The sequence below is a fragment of the Centropristis striata genome, chromosome 11 (genome assembly GCF_030273125.1).
Source record: "Centropristis striata isolate RG_2023a ecotype Rhode Island chromosome 11, C.striata_1.0, whole genome shotgun sequence".
NCBI classification, from domain to species: Eukaryota; Metazoa; Chordata; class Actinopteri; order Perciformes; family Serranidae; genus Centropristis; species Centropristis striata.
In genome coordinates, this window is record NC_081527.1 from 5,873,986 (window position 1) to 5,894,226 (window position 20,241).

Genomic DNA, 20,241 nt, shown 5'->3' on the forward strand with positions numbered 1-20,241 from the left:
TAATAAGAGATGGCTATACTCAGCATATTCTCTCCTCATATAAAAAAACAACAACAACAACAACAACCCAGGAGCAACGATGTGGTCAGCGATATGGAAATGCTGCGTCTCTGTTCCCGGGGCGCCTGACAACGATGTTCTTATGTTCTCTGTGGACAGACCACATGTATTTATTCTGATATGTGAGCCTGACAGAGGAAGCAGACCGGACCGCCCGGCTGAATAACATCCTCCTTAACCCTTCATTGGAAGAACTATATTTGGTAACTTCAGTGGCAACCTGGTCTCACAGGAATCCGTGAAATAGCCACGGAATCACTCAAATTTCTGTGAAACTGACACGGATTTCGCTACAATGCAAGTTAATGACATTCATTATGACAGTCATATCCTGTGGCTATTCCAACATACAAAGTGATTATGTACATTCACTGAGTGAATATTTAGAAAATAAAACATATATTTCTCACTAGAAATGTGATCAAAATCCATTTTTATGCAGAAACTAAGTCAAAATATTGATTTTTTCACTAAAAATGAGAGAACTGTCCGCCATGTTTTTTGCGGAACCTTGAAAGTCACGTGACTTGGAACAAACCAATAGGAAAAAATATCCATGGAATAGCCACGGGATATGACTGTCATTAACTTGCATTGTAGCGAAATCCGTGTCAGTTTCACAGAAATTTGAGTGATTCCGTGGCTATTCCACGGATTTTGAGTTAAGCGAATCCGTGGCTAGTTCACGGATTCCTGTGAGACCAGGTTCAAATAAAGATACAAACCGGGGGGCAAATTTACTAGATTAAAGTGCCAAATCTACAAGAAAAAAATGTGCAGATTTAAGAGATTTAAAGTGACAAATCTGCTCGAAAAAACTCACAGATTCATGAGACAAAAGTGGGGGAAAAAACAGCTTTTTTTCTAGTAGATTCACCTCTTAAAATCTCATAAATCTGCACATTTTTTCAGGTTGATTTGCAACTTTAATCTCGTAAACTTTTTTTCTCAAAATATTACCCCCCTTCCCCTGGGTCCGTATGTTTGTTTTTTTACACATTCTGGCAGTATGTAATATCCTCCAATATTCTCTCAGGTTGGAATTTGGATTTTGCAAGTATTTCAGTGAGTGCTATTAAGGGTTAAAGAACCCGGGGCCCCGGCTCAGAGTGCTGAAGTCATAAAATCTATTTATGGCATGCACAGTGACACTTTTATTCTGCTATCTCTCACCTTCCCCCCATTGCGACATTTCTTTCTCCAACCCTAACACATACAGTGACACACTCACTGGGGACTTATTTATCATTTGCTCAATATGGCTGCAGTGTGGCCCTGCTCCTCAGGGCTTTGATTAATGTGCACTCTGGCTCCGTTTGCTTAGTCTGCACTCTTCCTGTCTCCGTCCCTTTCTTCTTCTTCTTCTTCTCCTGTTTGTTCGTTCCTTCTTTCCTTTTGCCTGTCATCTTCTGTCATCATCCCCTTCCTCTCTCTTTGTGACTCACTCAGGTTTTTTTTTCTTATTTATCCGTCTGTCTCTTTCTCCATAACCTCGTCTTTGTTAAGCACACAGGTAGGGACCTTTGATTGGCCCCGACCTCCTCTCCTGTCTGGTTTCCTTTCCTTGTTTACACTGCTCTTCTTTTTCTCTCCTCTGTTCTCCTCATTTATTCTCTCCTTTCCTTCGTCCTCTTCCCTAATTCCTTTCCTTGTTTCCTCTTCTCTTCTCTCCTCTCTTGTTTCCTTGTCTCCTCTACTTGTTTCCTTTGCATGTTTACTCTCATCTCCTGTCTTGTTTCCTTGTCTCCTCTATTTGTTTCCTTTCCTTGTTTCCACTCTGCTTTTCTTTTCTCTCTTCTGTTCTCCTCATTTATTCTCCTCTCCTTTCCTTGCTTGATTATTCCTCTTTCCTCATTTCCTTCCCTTGTTTACTTTCCTTCTTGTTTCCTTGTCTCCTCTACTTGTTTCCTTTCCTCGCTTTCACTTCCTTTTTCTCTCCTCTGTTCTCCTCATTTATTCTCTTCTCGTTTCCTTGCTTGTTTCTTCCTCTTCCCTCATATCCTTCCCTTGTTTACTCTCTTCTCCTCTCCTTTATTGCTTCCTTGTCTTCTCTATTTGTTTCCTTTGGATGTTTCCTCTCCTCTCCTTTCTTGTTTCCTTGTCTCCTCTACTTGTTTCCTTTCCTTGTTTCCACTCTGCTCTTCTTGCTCTTTCTTCTGTTCTCCTCATTTATTCTCTCCTTTCCTTGCATGTTTCTTCCTCTTCCCTCATTTCCTTCCCTTGTTTCCTTTCATTTCCTCACCTTTCCTCTCCTCTCCTTCCTTGTTTATTCCTCTTCCCTCATTTCCTTCCCTTGTTTCCTCTCCTTTACTTGTTTGTTTCTTCCTCTTCCCTCATTTCCTTCCCTTGTTTCCTTGTCTCCTCTACTTGTTTCCTTTCCTCATTTCCACTCTGCTCTTCTTTTTCTCTCCTGTTCTCTTCATTTATTCTCCTCTCGTTTCCTCACTTGTTTCTTCCTCTTTCCTCATTTCCTTCCCTTGTTTACTCTCCTCTCCTTTCTCATTTCCTTGTCTCCCCTACTTGTTTCCTTTCCTTGTTTCCACTCTGCTCTTCTTTTTCTCTCCTGTTCTCTTCATTTATTCTCCTCTCATTTCCTCACTTGTTTCTTCCTCTTTCCTCATTTCATTCCCTTGTTTACTCTCCTCTCCTCTCCTTTCTCATTTCCTTGTCTCCCCTACTTGTTTCCTTTCCTTGTTTCCACTCTGCTCTTCTTGCTGTCTCCTCTGTCCTCCTCATTTGTTCTCCTCTCCTCTCTTGGTTCTTCCTCTTCCCTCATTTCCTTTCCTTGTTTTTCTCTCCTCTTCCCTCCTTATTTGGTCCCCTCCTTCTCTCCTCTCCGCTTCGCTGTCTCCTGTGGTTTCCTTAATCCTCTTCTCATCTTTTCTCCCCTTCTAGTTTCTCTTTTGTTTTGCTCAGGTCTCTTTTCCTCCCCTTGTTTAATTTCTTCTTCCCTCTAATTTCCTCCTCTCTCCTCCTTGTTCCCTTTCTTATTCTTCCTTCTCTCTTCCTTTCTCCTCTGCTCTCTTTTGTTGTTTCTTCATTTCCTCTCTTGCCTTTGTTTCCTCCTCTCTCTTGTTTTCCTTTTATCTCCTTTTTTTGTCCTCTTCTCTATAGTCCTTTGCTTCTTCTCCTCTTGACTCGTTTCGTCATTTCCTGTCCTCTCCTCGTCTCCTTGACTTTTCCTTGACCCTTTTCTTCTCCTCTGATGCTTCTTACTCATCTTTCCTGCCCTCATCTCCACTCTTCATCTCTCACATCCTCTCCTTTCCTCCCCACATCCTCTCCTCCCCTCTCATACATACTTTAACTTCCTCTGCCCTCTTCTCCTTTGTTTCCTAGCCTACTTGTTCCCTTCTTTCCTTTCCTCTCCTCCCTTTGCCCCCCCTCCTCTCATCCCTGTGTTTCCTCTCCTTGTCTCCTCTGTTCTCCTCACCCTCATCTTTCCTCTCCTCCCTTAGTTTACTCGTTTAAGCGTCAGGTTAAGTGTGATGTAAAACATGAGGTAAAACGTGAGGTAAAGCGTGAGGTAGAACATGAGGTAAAGCGTGAGGTAAAGTGTGAGGTAAAACGTGAGGTAAAGTGTGAGGTAGAACATGAGGTAAAGCGTGAGGTAAAATGTGAGGTAAAGTGTGAGGTAAAGCGTGAGGTAAAACCTGAGGAAAAGCGTGAAGTAAAATGTGAGGTAAAGTGTGAGGTAAAATGTGATGTAATACGCAAGGTAAAACGTGAGGTAAATCGTGAGGTAAAACATGGATAAAATCGTGAGGTAAAATGTGAGGTAAAACATGAGGTAAAGCGTGAGGTAAAATGTGAGGTAACACGTGAGGTAAAGCGTGAGGTAAAACCTGAGGAAAAACGTGAGGTAAAGCATCAGGTAAAACATGAGGTGAAGCGTGAGGTAAAACATGAGGTAATGCGTGAGGTAAAATGTGAGCTAAAACATGAGGTATAATGTGAGGTAAAACGTGAGGTAAAACGTGAGGTAATACGTTTGGTTAAACGTAATGTAAGGCATGAGGTAAAATGTGAGGTAATACGTGAGGTAAAATGTGACGTAAATTGTGAGGTAAAGCGTGAGGTAAAACATGAGGTAAATTGTGAGGTAAAACGTGAGGTAAAGTGTGAGGTAAATCGTGAGGTAAAATGTGAGGTAAAACATGAGGTAAATTGTGAGGTAAAGCATGAGGTAAAACATGAGGTAAAGCGTGACATAAAGCGTGAGGTAAAACTTGTCTCCTTGACTCTTCTCTTCTTCTCCCCTCTCATACATACTTTAACTTCCTCTCCTAATTTCCTCTCTACTCATCTGCCCTCTTCTCCTTTGTTTCCTAGCCTACTCGTTCCCTCCTTACCTTTCCTCTCCTCCCTTTGTCCCCCCCTCCTCTCCTCTCTGTGTTTCCTCCCCTTGTCTCCTCTGTTCTCCTCATCCTCATCTTTCCTCTCCTCCCTTCGTTTCCCCCTCCTCTCCTTGCCAATTCAATTTCCCCAAAACTCTTTGAACAGGTTATAAAGATTTAGTTCAATTCAATCAGCTGTTGTAGGTATTAGGATAAGCCGTGTTGACTTGGTTTGGGATTTGTCTTTTTTACCTCCCTCTCTTACCTCACACACTATTAAGTGACACTGCTTTGGGTCGACAGCTGCTGTGCGGCTGGATTATTACGCCCCGATCTAATCGAGCTCTGTTTTTTTTTTTTTTTATAATACCTGCTGCATTCACTCTATGTTCATAGCGTGTAAATGCAGCCACACAAAAACCAGATTAACATGTCACATTGCAATGACCTCACAAGGATTTAACTAGATTTAACCCTCTGGAGTCCACGAAAGCACCGGAGCATGGCACCTCATGACGTTGCAATGTAAAAACAGTCTAAAGTTTTGGCTTTTCCACAAGTTTCCATGTCACATTGCGCACATCAACTCTTTTTCAGCAAAGGTAAAAACCTCCACAAGTTTTTGCAGAGATTTTATTGAATTTTGCAGTGTGCATTGAGCATTTTAATGCAATATTTTCTGCTTAATGTTTTTTGTGTGATTTTTGTGTTTTTTTTCTGTTTTTTTGCAATTTTTTGTGTTTTTAAATGTGTCTTTTGTATGTTTTTGTGTATTTTTTGTGTTTTTATGTGTTTTTTATGTATGTTTTTTCTATTTTTTTGTGTGTGTTTTATGTTTTTTTTTTTGTGGGGTTTTCTTTGTGTTCAAAATGTTGATCCAGTAAGTCAAAATTACAAAAAAATAATCAGGTGAGGTTGTGTTGAAAAAAAATGATACCAACATTTTTTAAGTGGTTTATAGAGGCAGAATGAAAAATAGTCCAAACCCATAAAATAGCCCCAAACTCCAAAGGGTTAATAAAGTGGGTTAAAGTGAAAATATAAATAATAATATAATATAAATAATAATAATATAAATAAATAATTGTCAGATCATGCTGAAGTTGTGCTAAGAAAATACCAAATACAAAACATGGGTATAATAAATATTATGTGGTATATCAGACCCCAGAGGGTTAATAAGGCATGAGTGTTTCGTAAATCATCTTCAGGTAAAGCTTATGAACTGCTTACTTGTTTCCGTAGCTGGAGCAAACACCATCATGTGGCTGAAAGCACCGGAAAAAGTTAGTAAGAGGCCTTTGAGTTACAGCTACCATGGAATGTTTTGTTATTCAACAACCTGGGTCTTTTCCTTTTTCCTTCCTGCAGATTTTTCAGAGAAAATCTTTTGACAACTCCACATAAAATTCATCTGTGGCAGCGACATGGCTGCCAACACACTGCAGTCATTTTGAGTTCATGCAGTGTAGGGCTTATACAGTTATTATGACTACAAATAATAAAGTCATTTCTGCACACAGCTGCTCAAGCGCACTCAGATGCCGGCTCAGTTAGAGCAGAGCAGAGGCAATCCAGATAAAGAAAAAAGATGAAGTATAGTTGGGGGATAAAAAGCTATTTGAGCTGACAGGGAAGCCGCGTGTTGCAGAGTGATCTGTATCTGTTAGCTTTCCTTATCATCTACGCGTGTTTGACCAGGGACAAACAGGAGCTTTTACAGACACACATTTAGTCACCTGTCCTTATCCACGAGAGTCACATTGAGATGGAAATCGTTTTTTCATTTGAGCTGCAGCAAAGAGATTTGAGCTTATACAACTCAGCTCGAGGCAACATTAACCCCATCCTGCCACCACTGACTCTCTTCATGGTTCTTTGCAAAAGGAATATGAAGAATGTTCATTTTAGTAACATCACAATGCAATTAAAGCTGTATGTTTATGTGCTTTTAAGTTTAAAAAAAATTATTCTCATGCTGTGCATTTGAATATTCACCCTTTGAAATGTTGTGAAAGGTTTGGTTGGGTTTGAGCAACAAAACTACTTGGTTAAGGTTAGGGGGAAAAGTACATGAAGTAAAACGTGAGGTAAAGCATGAGGTAAAGCATGAGGTAAAACGTGAGGTAAAGCGTGAGGTAAAGCGTGAGGTAAAGCGCGAGGTAACGTGAGAAAAAGAGTGAGTTAAAGCGTGAGGTAAAGCATGAGGTAAAACGTGAGAAAAGATGTGAGGTAAATCGTGAGGTTAAGTGTGAGGTAAACCTGAGGTAAAGTGTGAGGTAATGTGAGGTAAAATGTGAGGTAAAGCATGAGGTAAAACGTGAGGTAATACGTGAGGTAAAGCATGAGGTAAAACGTGAGGAAAAGTGTGAGGTAAAACATGAGGTAAAATGTGAGGTAATGTGTGAGGTAAAACATGAGGTAAAGCATGAGGTAAAGCATGAGGTAAAACGTGAGGTAAAACGTGAGGTAAACATGAGGTAAAACGTGAGGTAAACATGAGGCAAAACGTGAGGTAAAGTGTGAGGTATAAAGTGAGGTAAACATGAGGTAAAGCGTGAGGTAAAACGTGACATTAAGTTTGAGGTAAAGCATGAGGTAAAGCGTGAGGTAAAAAGTGAGGTAAAGTGTGAGGTAAACATGAGGTAAAATGTGAGGTAAACATGAGGTAAAACGTGAGGTAAAGTGTGAGGTATAATGTGAGGTAAAATGTGAGGTAAACATGAGGTAAAGCGTGAGGTAAACATGAGGTAAAACGTGAGGTAAAGCATGAGGTAAAATGTGAGGTAATATGTGAGGTAAAACTTGAGGTTAATTTTGAGGTAAAAACGTGAGGTAAAATGTCAATGACTCTCTGGTTCTTTGCCAAAGGAATATACATAATATTCATTTTAGTAACATTGCAATGCAATTAATGCTGTATGTTTTACATGTTTCAATATTCACCCTTTGAAATGTTGTGAAAAGTTTGGTTGTGTTTGAACAACAAAACTTCTTGGATAAGGTTAGGGGGGGGAAAGTACATGGTTAGGCGCAAGAAAAGATAGAAAAAACTAAAATAAAAGGGCAAAACTTATAATTATTATTATTATTATTATTATTAAAGCGTGATGCAAAGCGGTAGCTACGGTAGCTACGCAGTGGAATGAACAAAAGTGATGTATCTTTAAATCAAATCAAAATCAAACCACATGATACAAACGGCAGTTTTCTGGGGCTGTGATAAAGTGTGGGTATGTGATGATGGTATGATACGTTTTAAGCTGCTGGGGGGGAGACAGTCAAAGTGCAACATGATTGAAATTTGGATGGTTTTGTTTATGTTTGGTTCTTTCACGAATAGATTAATGCTTATCTTAAATGTTGATATTTATCGTACGCTTTGTAAACAAATCATGCAAGTCATGTGTCTATTTTGTGTGAAAATCCATTGTGAAAAAAAATCCCCCAGAACATTTAATCCTTTATGACTAATTTGTCTTTCACTGTCATGGCTATCAGACAACATTTGGAGCACACTAAAGAGAGACGAGTGTCCTTTCTAAACAGAGTGAGATGCTGTAGATTGACTCCATTTGTCTCAATTTGGAGCATAAAAAGGAACCAAATTAGCACTAAAGTCTCGTAATAGAGTCTCCAGAACAGCAGTGTGTGAGCTGTTGATCCAGAGGTATTATCCTGTAGTATTACACATCACACAGCAGCTGGCTTGTTAACAGAATGGTTCTATGATCCGATGTCCTTAAATCTCAAACTGCTGCATCTAATTGCCATTTGCAGCTGCCAGTGTGTAAAGCCTCAATTATAAACAGGGTTGGTACGGGTGCTTGAAAAATTCTTACTGTATTTCTCTTGCAATCTGACTATATCCATCTAGAGCAGGGGTCTCAAACTTGCGGACCGCTGGCCAATTGTGGCCCTCGTGACGATATTTTGTGGCCCCCACCTTGATATGAAAGTTTAATGTGAGTTTTATATGAATGGCACTTTACTATGTTGTGTGTGGAAGGTCCCTTTAATTACTTTTTTGGGGAATTTTGTGTCTTTTCTTTATAATTTTGTTACTTTTTTGGTAATTCTGTGTCTTTTTTTTGCTAAGTTTGTGTCTTTTTTATTAATAATTTTGTGGGGGGTTTTTTGGGGTAATTCTGTGTCTTTTTTTGGTCATTTTGTTTCTTCTTTAAGTAATTTATTTTTTTCTGTCATTTTGTGTATTTTTTTTGTCATTTTGTGTCTTTTTTCTGTCATTTTGTGACAGTTTTGGGTAATTTTGTAATTGGGTAATTTCTGTCATTTTGTGTATTTTTTTAAAATAATTTTGTGTCTTTTTTGGTAATTTTGTGGAAATGAAGACTGTTCCTCCTAAAAGTGTAACACCATCACTGTTGGTATGGTTCAGTGAAATCTCCCCCTTTTAGTATGTAAGAACTCATCTAAAACATGCAATTTACAACAGGTGGAAGATACTGGAAAAGCTTGAAAATGGACCTGAAAGTCCTTGAAAAATGCTTGAATTTGACCACTGCTAAAGCGTACGAACCCTGTATATAAAAAGCGTGCCATGCAAACATCTTCCTCTCTCTCTCACCAGAGGCCCAGTCCAGCGCCATGATGTTCGACTGCCTCTACATGGAGCTCTCCGCCTCTCTGGACCACGGCACCAACGAGCTGCTGGAGGCCGCCGTTCGGACCGCGAGGGGCGACTGCGTGGGCCCCGGCTGGACCGACGGGGACCCCGGGGCGGGTCGCAGGGAGAGCCTGACCAGCCGGGCCAAGCGCTTCCTGTCGGGGCTGGTGCCACGCTCCTACGGTCGGGACCGGGACCGGGACCGGGGGCGATACCGGGAGATGAGCCGCCACCGGGGCAGCAAGATCCTCCGCCAGAAGTCTCGCTCCTGCCACGACCTCAGTGCACTGTGATAGACATAGACGCATACACAAAGACACACATGAACACACACACAGGAGGGAAGGAATTGGGCGGGAAAGATGGATGATAACAGGGAAGGAGACGGACATGAGTGGGAGAATTAGAGGCAAATAAAAGGAGGAAAAACTTGACTCGCAGCTTGAACCTTTATCTTCTGAAACTGGATTTTGAGAAGCCATTTTGGAGAGAAAAACAAACAGATAAAGGTGCTTGATTTGCAGCTCCGGCTTGCAAAAAATCAGCAAGTTCTCATTACCTGATGAGAGCAGGAAGAGAGCGAAATTAGCAACGGTGGAGAGAGTCACATGAAGATGCTGATTGGACGCTTACCGTGGCGAAACGGGGGGGAGGGGGGAGGGGGGTGTCACAGATAAACACAAGTAGCACGAAACTGATTATGTAGAGACTGATAGCAATCTAATGTATACCTATCGTGAAAACCCTGTTTTATAGCATGCCGAGTAGACGATCTCAGACCCTGTAGGTCAGGGATGGGCAACTGGAGGCCCGGGGGCCACATACGGCCCGCACCCTCACTTGAAGTGGCCCTCAGTACAACTACATGCATTTGAGCATGAAATCTTAAAAGTGCAAGTGTAAAAATGCACAAAATTACTTCTTGCAACTAATGTTGGTCTGCTGTTGTTGCACTGAAAAAAAAGAAATCACAGTAAGTGGTTATTTTTTATTTGCTTCAAACCTTTTGTATTCCTATTTATACTGTTCTACATGCATTTGAGCATGACATATGTTAAGTTACTGCACTGTAAACATATTTAAAATCGCAGTTTCATCATATCTGGTTAAGTGCACGGTCCTATATGTGGCCCTGTGGTAGTGTCCATGAAAAATTGTGGCCCCCTCCAGTATTTAAGTTGCCCATCCCTACTGTAGGTTTTACAGTTACATGACTCTGGATTGACTGAACCTCAGTGGCCAATAGCTAATGCACAATCCAGCTAGTGTCTCTAGCAATGCCATCTCTAAGGCAAGACCCCTTTATTTAGTAAGAAATGCTCCTTGTCTGCGCATTATTATTATATTTTTTAAAAGCCACACTGCATCCACATCCACCTTTTGTGTCCTGATTTTGAAGTGTTTGATGGCATTCTGATGATTTTTATATAAAACATCACCACCCAAGCCATATTTCCGCTGAGCGATCAGCACAGAGATCCCTTTACCGGAGCGGCGAAACGAGAAAAAGAAAAGAAAAAAAAGGTCAAAGTGGCTATAAGGAGTTAAGACGTAAGCAGGGATGACCAGACTGAACTTTTCTTCAATAGACGCTGAGTCACAGAACACTGGGATGTTCTTGAAGCACAGGAGGACAAACAAGAGAAAACCTAATCTACCTGTGGCTGTTTGATGTCTTTCATTTCTCTCTTTTTACCCACCGGCATTATTACTTTAGTGTGTGTTGAGACTGGACTCTGTGGGGGCTGGCCACACAGGTGAACCCAAAAGAGAACGTTCTGGAAACGTTGTTTGGATGTCTCGTGGAGCGTGGCGGGCGTCACCGACACATGTTCACTCGTTTGTCACAGTCTACTAAACACTCTCGTCTTTCCACTGAGAATAAATTAATTTTTGTTTGACATCCTATACGAGTGTCTTGTCCTTCTTTTTTATCACAATGTTATGAAATGAATGTCTGAATAACCCTATGATGCACAACATATAAACACCTTCTAATGCAGTGATTCTAAGGGATGTAACAAATCGAATGTGTTAAATATAGATGAGTCAGCATTTAATTCATTAGTGGGACAAAAACAATTAAATAAGGGCTACATTAAACATTTATTCATTTGTTTAAATAGAAAAATCATTCTAGAAAAGTTAATAAAGGCTATATCGCGAGAATAAGGACATGTGTAACATCCCTCCTGCAGTATACACAGGTATCCTCACCTAGCGGTAACCTCACCTAACGGTAACCTCACCTAGAGGTAACCTCACCTAGCGGTAACCTCACCTAGCGGTAACCTCACCTAGAGGTAACCTCACCTAGAGGTAACCTCACCTAGAGGTAGCCTCACCTAGCGGTAGCCTCACCTAGCGGTAGCCTCACCTAGCGGTAACCTCACCTAACGGTAACCTCACCTAGAGGTAACCTCACCTAGAGGTAACCTCACCTAGCGGTAGCCTCACCTAGCGGTAGCCTCACCTAGCGGTAACCTCACCTAGAGGTAACCTCACCTAGCGGTAGCCTCACCTAGCGGTAGCCTCACCTAGCGGTAACCTCACCTAGCGGTAGCCTCACCTAGCGGTAACCTCACCTAACGGTAACCTCACCTAGAGGTAACCTCACCTAGCGGTAACCTCACCTAGAGGTAACCTCACCTAGCGGTAACCTCACCTAACGGTAACCTCACCTAGCGGTAACCTCACCTAACGGTAACCTCACCTAGAGGTAACCTCACCTAGAGGTAACCTCACCTAACGGTAACCTCACCTAGCGGTAACCTCACCTAACGGTAACCTCACCTAGAGGTAACCTCACCTAACGGTAACCTCACCTAGCGGTAACCTCACCTAACGGTAACCTCACCTAGAGGTAACCTCACCTAGCGGCAACCTCACCTAGCAGTAACCTCACATTTGTATTCTTCAATTGTGAAAATGTGTAGATTACATGGCTGTAAAAAATGTTTTTAAAACATTTTAATAAACTAAAATGTGCATTATAGCTATATAGATGTAAGTCTACTGGTCGGCACCTTAAATTCTAAATTGTGCCAACTTCAAGTCTAGTTTTGAGTTTCCCTCGCTAGGCTAGCTTTCGATTCCAAATCTCCTGAGATATTTCATACAAAAATCATACAGAATCATAAAAAAGAAATGCTCATTATGACCTATTATTAATGTTGGTAGGCTAATTTAGACCTAGTAGGCTGTGTTATCTTTATTCTAAGGCTTAAAATAAGGTTTACGGCTCCATTTCGACTGTTTTTCTCTCATTTTGGCCGTCAATAGTTCTTTTGTCAGTAAAGGTTGCAGACCCCTGCTTTAGACCATGTTGTGCATCAAAGGGTTAAGGCCGTTACCAGGTTGAGGGATGGCGTGGCAGCTCATCAGATGACTCACAGCTCCTCTAGACAGACGGTGACCTGCTCTCTCAGGACACTGGCTCCATTTAGGACCAAGCAGCCAAAAGATGAAATGTCAGCACTTGGTGTCCGAAACAAAATCTCAGGTTGAAAATAGATAGTATCACAGGGGAATACAGTGGTGGAAAGTCACTAAGTACATTTACTCAAGTACTGTTCTTAACCCTTTGATGCACAACATGGTCTAAAGTGACCCGACTAAGTTTTTATATTCTATATCTTTGCAATACATTCATTTCATCATTCAGTATTGCAGGTTTTCCTCAAATAACTTGTTATAATTTTTTGTTTTCATTTCTTACTTTTTGAATAAAAACCCCTTTTTTATCACTATGCTTCTAATGCACAAGGTCATTTTTGACCCATGTTGTGCATTAGAAGGTGTTTATATGTTGTCACCAATTTAAAACCTGACAAAGAAGACACAAATATTAACTATCCTATTTTGTTAAATTGGTGTTTTTCCAATGGAAATTATTATTTGGTGGCTCTAATAAGTCTCAAATGTTAAAATATGTGATTTTCCAATGTAATCTGGTGGTTCTAACAACTCTTTTAAAGTTAAACTTTCAAAATAAGACAAACAGTTACACATGTACTCAAATTGTTAATTTCGTGTATCACTTTTTGTATCACTACGCTTCTATTGCATAAGGTCATTTTAGACCCATGTGTGTAAACTTGATGTAATAATACAAAAACTATTTTTCTTCATAAAGTATGAAAGGAAAAATGGATATAATGATCTTATGTAATAATAAAAAAAGATATCAAAACACACAAAAAGCATGAAATAATATTAAAAAAATACTGCTGGTACTTTTTGACCCATGTTGTGCATTAGAAGGTGTTAATATGTTGTGCATCAAAGGGTTAAGTACAATTCTGAGGAAGCTTGTACTTTACTTGAGTATTTCCATAATAGGTAACTTTATACTTGTACTTCACTACATTTTTAGGCAAATATTGTACTTTTTACTTCACTACATTTATCTGACAGCTTCAGTTACTTTCCAGGTGATTAGACTTTTTTTCAATTAAATCTTATAACAGTATATTATGAATATTCGTGCTTTACCATTAGAACCTTTTACAGCAAAACCAGAGTGCAGTAGAATAGAATAGAATAGAATAGAATAGAACTTTATTGTCATTGTACAAGACAACAAAATTTTGTTTGGAGCAGTCCTCCTCCAGTTGCACAGTTCAAAATATTGATATTTATATCAATATGAGAAAAATATTTAAAACAAAACACAACATTATCAACGGTATCAGCAATATATGTATGAATAAAATATATATCTAAGTAAAATGTTTTAAAAAGTCCAAGTCCTTAAGTGCAATAGTGCAATAGTAACTAAATTTTTGAGGTCAAAGGTCAAATAAATCACCATGATTTTTGAGCGTACCCCGACTGGAGAACCACTGTCATAGAGAACTTGGAGCACACTAGTTTGATAAAAAAGCCATATTTTTCATGCAGTCTGGCCTAAAAAACACTGTGTCCACAAATATTACTCTCCCTCCGTCAAAAGAAGTTCGGAGGCCATAGGAGACTACAGTCTGCAGCTAAAAATAACTGCAGTGGTGCAGTTGGTTACCTGGCATTGCTCCAAAAACGGAGTCAGTTACATCAGTTACATGTATGATATCTGGACCAGAAGTGTGGTGAACACGGAGAAATCTGATTGGCCTTCCTATAATCCTAAATTATGATTGACTATGTCTGGTCAGAAGTGCGACTTTAGGCCTATTTCTTTGAGTTTTGATGATACTTTATACTGTGACTGTAGATCTGAATGTGCATTGTTTTATGTAGTATGTAGCACAGCTTCTTTATGGAAGTTTTACATTACATCTCTATGTTGCCAGTGTCATGATTGGTAGGTCAACGTATCTAAAATTACATACAGGATCATCTCAATACATCAGAATATGATGGAAAAGTCCATTTCCAGTAGTTCAAGTCAAACAGCCCCAACAGGCTAAAGTTTCCATTTTAAACATACTTTTAAAAATTGGTCTTTTGTAATATTACATTTTTTTTGAGACACTGAATTTTAGCTCTTCATTAAATGTAAGCCATAATCATTATAATTAGAAGAAATTAAATAAATTAAGACGTGAAATGTTTCATTCTGTGTGTAATGGATCTATATAATGTGTTATTTCCACTTTTTGAATTGAATTACTGACATAAATAAACTTTTCTATATTCTAATTTATTGAGATGCACCTGCATTTAAACACAGAAATGTAAGATACTGTAATGTTGGTAGTGGAGAAAGAGGGTATATTAACTTTATTATCATATTATTATTATTATTACTATTATTATTATTAATATTATTATGTGTCTGCACAGGTATCTGCTCATATACTTTGACCCTGTTTACACTTGGTTTTAAAATGAGAATCTTGAATATACAATACTTTAAACTTAAGTAGATTCAAAAATTGGATACGGGTAGTGATGTCCAAATGAAGCTTCATTAACTATTTTCTATATTTTCTGAGCCCACTAGATGGCGCTCTCTGTCCAACAAAGGGTTGAAAACACACTGAATCAGCCTTTCTTGTGCCTTTCTCTTTAAACCAAGAACGCCATCTATTGGGGTCAACAAGTACAACTAATGGTCCATGAAGCTTCATTTTGACATCACTAGTAGTGATGTCAAAATGAAGCTTCATGAACCATTTTCTATGTTGTCTGAGCCCACTAGATAGCGCTTTGTCCAATCAAGGGTTAAAAGCACACTGAATCGGCTTTTTTGGGGGGGGCTTTTCTCTTTAAACCAAGAACGCCATCTAGTGAGGTAAACAAATACAACTAATGGTTCATGAAGCTTCATTTGGACATCACTTGATACGTGTGTCCTCTTTAACTAGCATTAAGTACCACAGCTGATGATTTACAACAGTTTTCCCTCCAAAACAAAGCAAAGGAGCATTTTCACTGAGTGGAGTCTCCAAAAATAATGACACAAATAACCCAGAAAACATCTCCGTCAGCCTGTTTCTGTTTCTGCTCCACCCCAGTTTTAGTTTTAGCAGGTGTAGAGAAGCGCCTCAGGCTAAAAAAGCAAGAACACAGTAGTTCCCTACAGCCAATCACACGCGATCACATCAGATAGCTGCTGATGCCGGTATAGTAACTATCTGGAGTGGATAAATGGGAGGACTCTTGAGAAGAAGGCAAACTGGCAAAGAGAGGGGTTGAAGATAAAGAGAGATAGAGAGTCAGACAGAGAGAGAGAGAGAGAGAGAGAGAGACGGGGTTGGAGGAATGCTTTGAGGAGTAATGGTTGCTTGGAGACTGTTGTCAAGGAAACGATGAGTCCTAGAGTCCTTTGGCATCTCAAATGTCCTATATTTATGTTGATTTTCAGAGGAGGAGGTTTTGTTTGTTTTGACTTTTTTCCCCCTCCTCCTCCTCAGCAGGTGAGTGAGACAGGTGGCGATAAGTATAATAACTGCTCAAACACAAGCAGACGAGCAGGTTTTATACAATATGTCTCACATAATGAAAAAATGAAAAGGATTTTATCACCCTTAAACAGGTCAGATAGCTGTCAGATAAGAGCATACATCTGACAGCTGCAGAGGAAAACGAGGACAATATGATACAATTTCTTCTTTTTTTTGTGACACCCTATCAGTCTCAAATCGTGACACAAATCCTCCCTCTCTCTGTCTTTCTGTCGCTGACTCATTCTGTGGGCATTTCACTGTGATTTTCGGGCAAAAGAATACTTCTCGAGAGCAGGGAAGACAGAAGGAGCTTAAAAGAGGAAAAGCCACCTACTGTGTGCCAGTGAAAGCCTGTCGAACTTGCTGCTCACTTTGCACCAAAGAAAGACTATTTTCAGTGAGCGCTGTGAATCGCTAATGAGATGCATATTTTTCCTGAGGTGTGGGTGGAGGCATGTTAGTTAGGAGGGAATATTGGAAATCTGGGGCCAGACCTGTCCGTGTGTGTGTGTTCTTGTACTTCCTACATAGTGAGGACCAGGACTCGTTTCTAACCAACAGAGTGAGGACATTTTTGCAAAGTGAGGACATTTCGGCCGGTCCTCACTTCTTTAAAGGCTTTTTTGAGATTTCAGACTTTGTTTTATGGATTAAAGGTTAGATGATAATGATGATTAACAGAAACTGTATTGTGTGGCTACAAAACTAACTAAAATTATAGTGAAAATGTCCTTCGTTTTCGTCTTTGTCAACTTTTTTATACATAATGAAGATGGATAAGACAAAGGAAATAAAGGCAAAATTTACTGTGACCTCTTTTAATCTCCCACCCAACAAATACCCCATTACAAAAAACTAATAAAAACTAAACTAAAACTAAATCATTTAAAAAATATATACTAAACTAAAACTAGCAAACTCACTCTAAAAACTCATTAAAACTAACTGAATTTGAAAACAAAAATTCACAACAAAATTAAAACTAAAACTAATGAAAAATCCAAAACTATTATAACCTTGCAAGGGAATTCACTGTTCCAATGAGGGTCCTCACAAAGATAGAAGTACAAGTGTGTGTGTGTGTGTGTGTGTTCTTGTACTTTCTACATAGTGAGGACCAGAACGCGTTTCTAACCAACAGAGTGAGGACATTTTTGCAAAAGTGAGGACATTCCAGCCGGTCCTCACTTCTTTAAAGGCTTTTTTGAGATTTCAGACTTTGTTTTAAGGGTTAAAGGTTACAATTCGGTTCATGTTTAAACTGAAACTGTACTGTGTGGTTACAAAAACAAACTAAGTAAACTAAACTAAACTAAACTAAAATTATAGTGAAAATGTCCTTCGTTTTTGTCTTTGTCAACTTTTTTCATACATAATGAAGATGGATAAGACAAAGGAAATAAAGCCAACATTTACTGGGACCTCTTTTAATCTCCCACCCAACAAATACCCCATTACAAAACACTAAAACTAATAAAAACTAAAACTAAAACCAATGAAAAATCCAAAACTATTATAACATTGCAAGGGAATTCACTGTTCCAATGAGGGTCCCCACAAAGAAAGAAGTACAAGAATGTGTGTGTGTGTGTGTGTATGTGTGTGTGTGTGTGTGTGTGTGTGTGTGTAGGCTGCAGTGATGGACATATATACTGGTGTGGCCCAGACTCTGAGTGGCATTACAGGACGCATTGCCGAATCCCCCGGAGAATCCGTGTGATTTGTTTTCAACGAGCAGTCGCTCATTGTACCCAAAAGGTCATTGTTCCTCTGCTTTGTCTCCCGAGTGCACAGAGCTGATTAAACATGCACAGAGCTATAATAATAACCCAACAATAAAGGGGAGCGACAAAGAGCTGGGCCAGTCTCGCATGAATATCATGCTCAGAATGAAGCATGTGTGATTAAAACTGGTTTGGCCAAAGCAAAAAAAAAAAGCCCAGAGTGAAATGTAAGGCCAAGTGGTTGTAAAGGCAGATTGAAGACGAAGGCACAAATCAACCTCATTATGGGTCTGAGCTCCGTGCTGGGCTCCCCTCGTCTACCAGTAATGTGGATTAATAGAAGGTCAAAGGGTGAGAGCGGATTGTGTTCTGCAAACTATAACTAGATGCCATCATGAGATTAGTATTGATCTCATCTTCCATGGATGTAATGGGGAATGTCTCGGACACTGTGCAATCCATCAAGAAAAACTAGTTTCTCTGTCTGAACAACAGCAAAATACATACTCAGAACCACATTCTGTACAGGAATAGTTGGAGAACTTGGGAGATATGCTTAATGGCTTTCTTACAGAGAGTTAGATGAGAAGTTATCTCCAGTTTGTGTGATAATGTTGAGCTAAAACAAAAGTTGATAGTTAAGCATTTTTGAAACTTTCTGAAATAATTGACAAAAGACACAAAATTACTAAAAAAAGACACAAAATAACAGAAAAAAACTAGAAAATTCTGAAAGGGCCACGGGGGCTACTGCCGGTGTGTGTACACTATGATGACATTCTTCAGAGATTTCAAACTATGCCCTTTAACCTCAAAATGTGTGTGTGTATGTGTGTGTGTGTGTGAAACGTGTATCTGGAGGAGTATGTGCGCTTACGCGTGTGTGCGTGCGTGTGTGTGTGTAGCGAAAATCGCATAGTTACCTGTGTGTGTGTGTGTAATTAAAATCACATAAAGTTACCTGTGTGCGCGTGCGTGTGTTTGAAGCATGTGTATACATGTGTGAGGAGTGTGCACGCTTACGCGCATGTGTGTGTGTGTGTGTGTGTGTGTATCTGTAACTGTAATCACATCAAAGATCAAAGGCAATCAGATCAAAGCAATCAACAGAAATAACTGCCACCTGCCAATGTTTCGGCTCAGTGACAGCAGCCAAAGGTGGACAGACTGGAATTTCTGTCCTTGAACAGAAAGCATTTTTGGCAAAACCATAATACCTATCATTGATCCGACTTCAGTTTGAGCGTCCTGAGTTCTTCCTGAACGTCTACATATGTTTTTTTTTTAAGAAAAATGAAAAAATAGCTTTGTTAGAGCGATCATAAAAAACTGTTCCATCTTCCTTTTTCAGAAATCTTCCTGCGTTTTCAATATGGGAGCCAATGAGGCTGTTGGTGCGTGTTGGTGGATCATCTGTGCGTCCTACGTCCAAACTATAACTCTGACAGCTTTACCAGAGGATTGTGAGTGAGAAGACGAATGAGTTAAGAGCCAGATAGGTTTGAGAACAGACTGTCAGCATCATGGGACAGTGCTGCTCTCCCCTGATGTGAAGCCACCATCAAAACTCAACTAATGAAGGCTTGGCGTGCTGTGAAGCAGTGAAGTACAGCAAACTGTAGCCGTGTCATCTCTGTGTGGGTATTAAAGGCTCGGCAATATGCAAGACTATGAAATATCTGATAGAACGACAAATCACATACTTAAGTAATGCATAGCTGGTGCATCAGTCATGGTGATTTAATGCACAAACGAATGCATTATGCATGTATCATGTATTCCTGATGTCCATTATTAAGAAATAATCAAGACACTTATGTGACTAATGCATCATTTAGCAATTATTGTTAATTCAGTCATTAATTTATACACACCGCCAAATTAACAACATGAAGCAGGAGCCATTAGGACAGAACATATTTGTATAAGAACAGTTAATGTTCTGGTTTCAGAGAGTAACTAAGAGGTAACGCTCATTAATTAATGATCCATTAACTATGACAGCAACTCACAGATCATTTGTAATGGTGAACAAAAGGAATTGTTCATATGTTCTGCAGTAATTATTTATGCATTAATTAAGCGAGTGATTGAAACCTTATTATAAAGGGTTACTAAATATCTTTTGTGCATTGTTGGCACTTTGGTTTTATTCTCTGCAAGAGGAAAGGTCAAGGCATTAAAAAGAAGACATTAATATTCAGACCGTGGAGGCCCATATAACAAGGATTGTGTTTCAGGACTGACACTTTGATGTGGACTTCTTAAAGGGAATCATTGCTACTCGCTTTGATCACCACACAACTTTCCTTCGGCTTAATTGTTGTGAGGCAGGGGTGGGCAACTGGAGGCCCGGGGGCCTGATACGGCCCGTTGACTCTCCTTGTCCGGCCCACATGAGGTTACCCAGAAATTAGAAATCAATACAACCGCAGTGCTTTTATTTTGAAGGGGATTTACGTATGTGCATATGAGTTACCTTGTTGCTAAAATGCCTTCTCGTGGTAAAAAAAAAAAAAAGTTGACACGGAATGTAGAGTTTTTAACAATTCAAGACATTCAAGCACAAGACAGAGTGGATATTACTCACTAAAAAAGAAAAA

The 20,241-nt window shown here is 39.6% G+C and overlaps 1 protein-coding gene across 1 annotated transcript in view; it reads left to right on the plus strand.

The window, feature by feature from the left end:
• rem2 (RAS (RAD and GEM)-like GTP binding 2) overlaps positions 1 to 9,675 on the plus strand; it is a 57,334-nt gene extending 47,659 nt beyond the window's left edge. The window contains exon 5 of the mRNA XM_059344988.1: positions 8,989 to 9,675. Within this exon, the coding sequence (XP_059200971.1) occupies positions 8,989 to 9,317 (329 nt within the window). The 3' untranslated portion in view covers positions 9,318 to 9,675. The remainder of the gene's footprint in view (positions 1 to 8,988) is intronic.
• Positions 9,676 to 20,241: the final 10,566 nt, after the last annotated feature.